This window comes from Notechis scutatus, chromosome 3, assembly GCF_049901735.1.
Source record: "Notechis scutatus isolate UNSWTSFEM ecotype Mainland chromosome 3, rNotScu1.2, whole genome shotgun sequence".
NCBI classification, from domain to species: Eukaryota; Metazoa; Chordata; class Lepidosauria; order Squamata; family Elapidae; genus Notechis; species Notechis scutatus.
In genome coordinates, this window is record NC_142011.1 from 111,279,025 (window position 1) to 111,282,338 (window position 3,314).

Consider the following 3,314-nt stretch of genomic DNA (forward strand, 5'->3'; position numbering starts at 1 on the left):
GATGGATTTTGCTCTTTTCTTTTTAAATGGATTTCATCACTTGGAAACCTGACATAAACATTTCATTAATCTGAATTATCAGTCAGCAGACCATCTTAACACAACAAAAATAGATAATTGTAATTAATATTTTTAGCATAAAGATATGCTGAATTCTTATTTAAAAAATATAAAAAAATATTGTGGGCTTTCCCCCCCACCAAACTATTTGTGATATATTTTGTAAAGAAACAGAGGTATACAGTAAACACTCCAATTCACAGTCCAATCCAAGATCCAGAAGCAGTCTGGTCTTCCTCAAGTTGCTCTGAAGGTAGCCTGATATGCCTTAATGCTCAGAATCAGAGACAGGTTCAGCCAAATGGATTTCTGCTACCCTAATGTGTATGGGAAAATCACAAGCAGGTACAAGGGTGTTTTTTTTCCGGACAGTATGAAATTGTATAATTATTTATAAACAATTAAAATTAAGCTAGATCTTAGAAATTGGTGCAGGGCTACACAGAATGGAATAAAATGCACCACTACTTACAGTGGTTTCCCTTCTGCTGTTTTTAAATCCATAAAATCCTTTCTGGTATTTTATTCTGATGTGACTGTATCACCTCTGAATTCTAAAGAATTCATTGGCTTCTAACTGGCCATTAAATGGCAACAGGCTTGATGTTATGAACAGGACTTCAAGACAATAACATTCTGGAGGACAGGAGATTTCAGCTGATGAGCTTTCATTCCTTCTTACACCTACCTCAGTTAGGGGGAGTCAGTCTGAGCCTTTTCCTAATAACTAACTCCTTTCCTGGGCTTTATAGAAAGCTTCTGCACTTGTTTCTATAACTGTTTGTGAATATTATTTTCAAGGCCATCTTTATCATTCTCTGTAGCAGAGTATAGGTCAAGTGGAAAATTTGCCCGCTTCTTACTTGTAGCTGTGAAACACTTCCAGTTTGAGGATATGGTGATTTATTAGCTTATTAATAAATAATTAGAGACTTTTGTAAGCTATTAATTAACTTTAGTTAGAGCTATTAATTTATTTCTACCTTTGCCTGCTAGAAGTAACATCTTTTTAACACCTGTTCGCAAGAACTAGAGGGGCCGACCACAAACATCCCATATATTTATTTATTTATTTATTTGGTTTGTCAATTGCTTACAAGATAATAGGTATAAGTAAAAACAGAGTTATGAATACATGGATACATATAAGAAAAATAAAAAAATAAAAGAAACAATAGGACAGGGACGGTAGGCACATTGGTGCGCTTATGCACACCCCCTACAGACCTCTTAGGAAAGGGGTGAGGTCATTAGTAGACAGTCTAAGGTTAAAGTTTTTGGGGTTTGGGGAAGAAACCACAGAGTCAGGTAGAGTATTCCAGACATTGACTACTTAGGTTTTTGGTAGGTTGTGTCTTTGACACTTGGCTAAGATATGTTGCAAGTGAACTTATTATTGGAATAAAGGAAAATAATATGGCAGTTAGCTTATGCTGTGGATAAAGATGTCTAAGCAGGGGTCTGGAGATAAGCAAAGTGTACTATTAGCATAGTAAAAAACACACCCAGAGGTCCAATCTATAATAGTCCAACCTATCAAAAGCAGTACAGACGAAGACAATAGGAATGCAGATCAAAATAGGAAAGAAAATAGTAAGAGAATATCTATCCAATCTAGATGAGTTTGAATCACCAGGACCAGATGGATTGCATCTCAGGATACCAAAGGAGCTGGCAGATGTGATCTTGTAGCTACTAAAGGAAGCCTTTTAGAGCTGCTGGAGCTTAGTGAAACTGCCAGAAGACTGATAAACAGCTGATGTGGTTCCAATCTTCAAAAAGGGGAACAATGGATCCACAAAATTACTGATCGATCATCCCGAGATTAATACCTGGGAAGATCCTGGAAAAGATTATCAAGCAATAGATCTGCAAACACCTAGAAACAAGCAAAATGATTACTAGAACCAACATGGGTTTGCTAAAATCAGATCATACCAGACAAAGTGATTAAATTAAATTGGAGAAATGTTGTAGACATATTTAGTTTACTTAGACTTCAGTAAGGCATTTAAAAAGTAAACCACAGTCTTGTACTATGTGGGAAAGACAGCATCACCACCAGATGGCTGTGAAACTGACTGGCCAACCGCATTCAATGTCAAGTTCTCAGTGGAACTATATCTATAAGGAGAAAGCATGCAATGGGGAGCATCAATGCTCTATCTTAGGCCTATTACTCTTCAACATCTTCATAAATGGTTCAGATGAGAGTATAGAAGGGGAACTCATTACATTTGCAGATGACATCAAGCTGGGAGAATTGGCAATACTTTAGAATATTGACTCAAGATTCGAAAGGATTTTGACATACTTGAGTTTTGGGCCCTAATAAGATGCAGATCAATGGTGAGAAAAGTAAGGTTTTCCACCTAGGCAGGAAAAGTCAAATGCACAGGTATAGAAGAGGTGATAGTAGTAGTAATATTAGTAGTAGCAGTAACTGTGAGAGGGACCTAGATTACCTAGTTGATTATCCCTTAAATATGAGCTAACAGTGTCTGCACCTGCCAATGTAATCTGGGGATGTATCAACAGAAGGATAGCATCGAGGTCATCAGAAGTGATTGTACTGCTAATTAGGGAGGCCATACTGCATCTGTTTCTGTTTACCACAATGCAAAAAAAGATGCTGAGATCCTAAAAATTGTGGGTGCTCCATCGGTAGAAGTTTAAAGAAGAGTTGAGACAGGTTTTTTGTCCAGAATAGCATAGGGTTTTCTGCTTGAGCAAAAGTGTTGTATCAAAAGACCTCCAAGGTTCCTTATTTGCATTTTATTTGTGAGAACCTTATTTAATAATGTCTGCTCAAGGCAGAATTGTGGCAGATGGCATCATCCTAGTGTGTCAAATGTAGGAAGACCAATACTGCAAGAAACATAGACCTAAGCCCAAACCGAAGGCCAAAGGAAGAGAAGGGATATACGAAGTAGACAGGAATGGGTGTTGTTGTTTCTAAAGGTGGGGCCCATGAAAGAGATGGCACACTTTTTCAATATCGCAAGTTGGCAGCATTTAATGAAGGTAGATGTAGGGCACCCACTCCATTGAAACATATCAGGTGGGCAGAAACAATTGGAGGCAGATAGGCAAACTCTCAGATAGGAAAAGAAAGAGTAAAATCTGTCAGAGTGATGTGGTATTATGTAGAATGTTAGGCTTTATCGTTTGCATGGCATCCATGCCTCCTTTTGCAACCATGTTTTTCTTTTGAACCAAACCTTTGATGAAACAATATTCTAAAGTCCCAATGC

General features: G+C 37.6%; 1 protein-coding gene across 1 annotated transcript in view; it reads left to right on the plus strand.

The window, feature by feature from the left end:
* Positions 1-2,999: 2,999 nt before the first annotated feature.
* Positions 3,000-3,314, plus strand: part of LOC148131344 (coagulation factor XIII B chain-like) — an 11,718-nt gene continuing 11,403 nt past the window's right edge. The window contains 1 exon segment of the mRNA XM_087958992.1: positions 3,000-3,084. Within this exon segment, the coding sequence (XP_087815118.1) occupies positions 3,000-3,084 (85 nt within the window).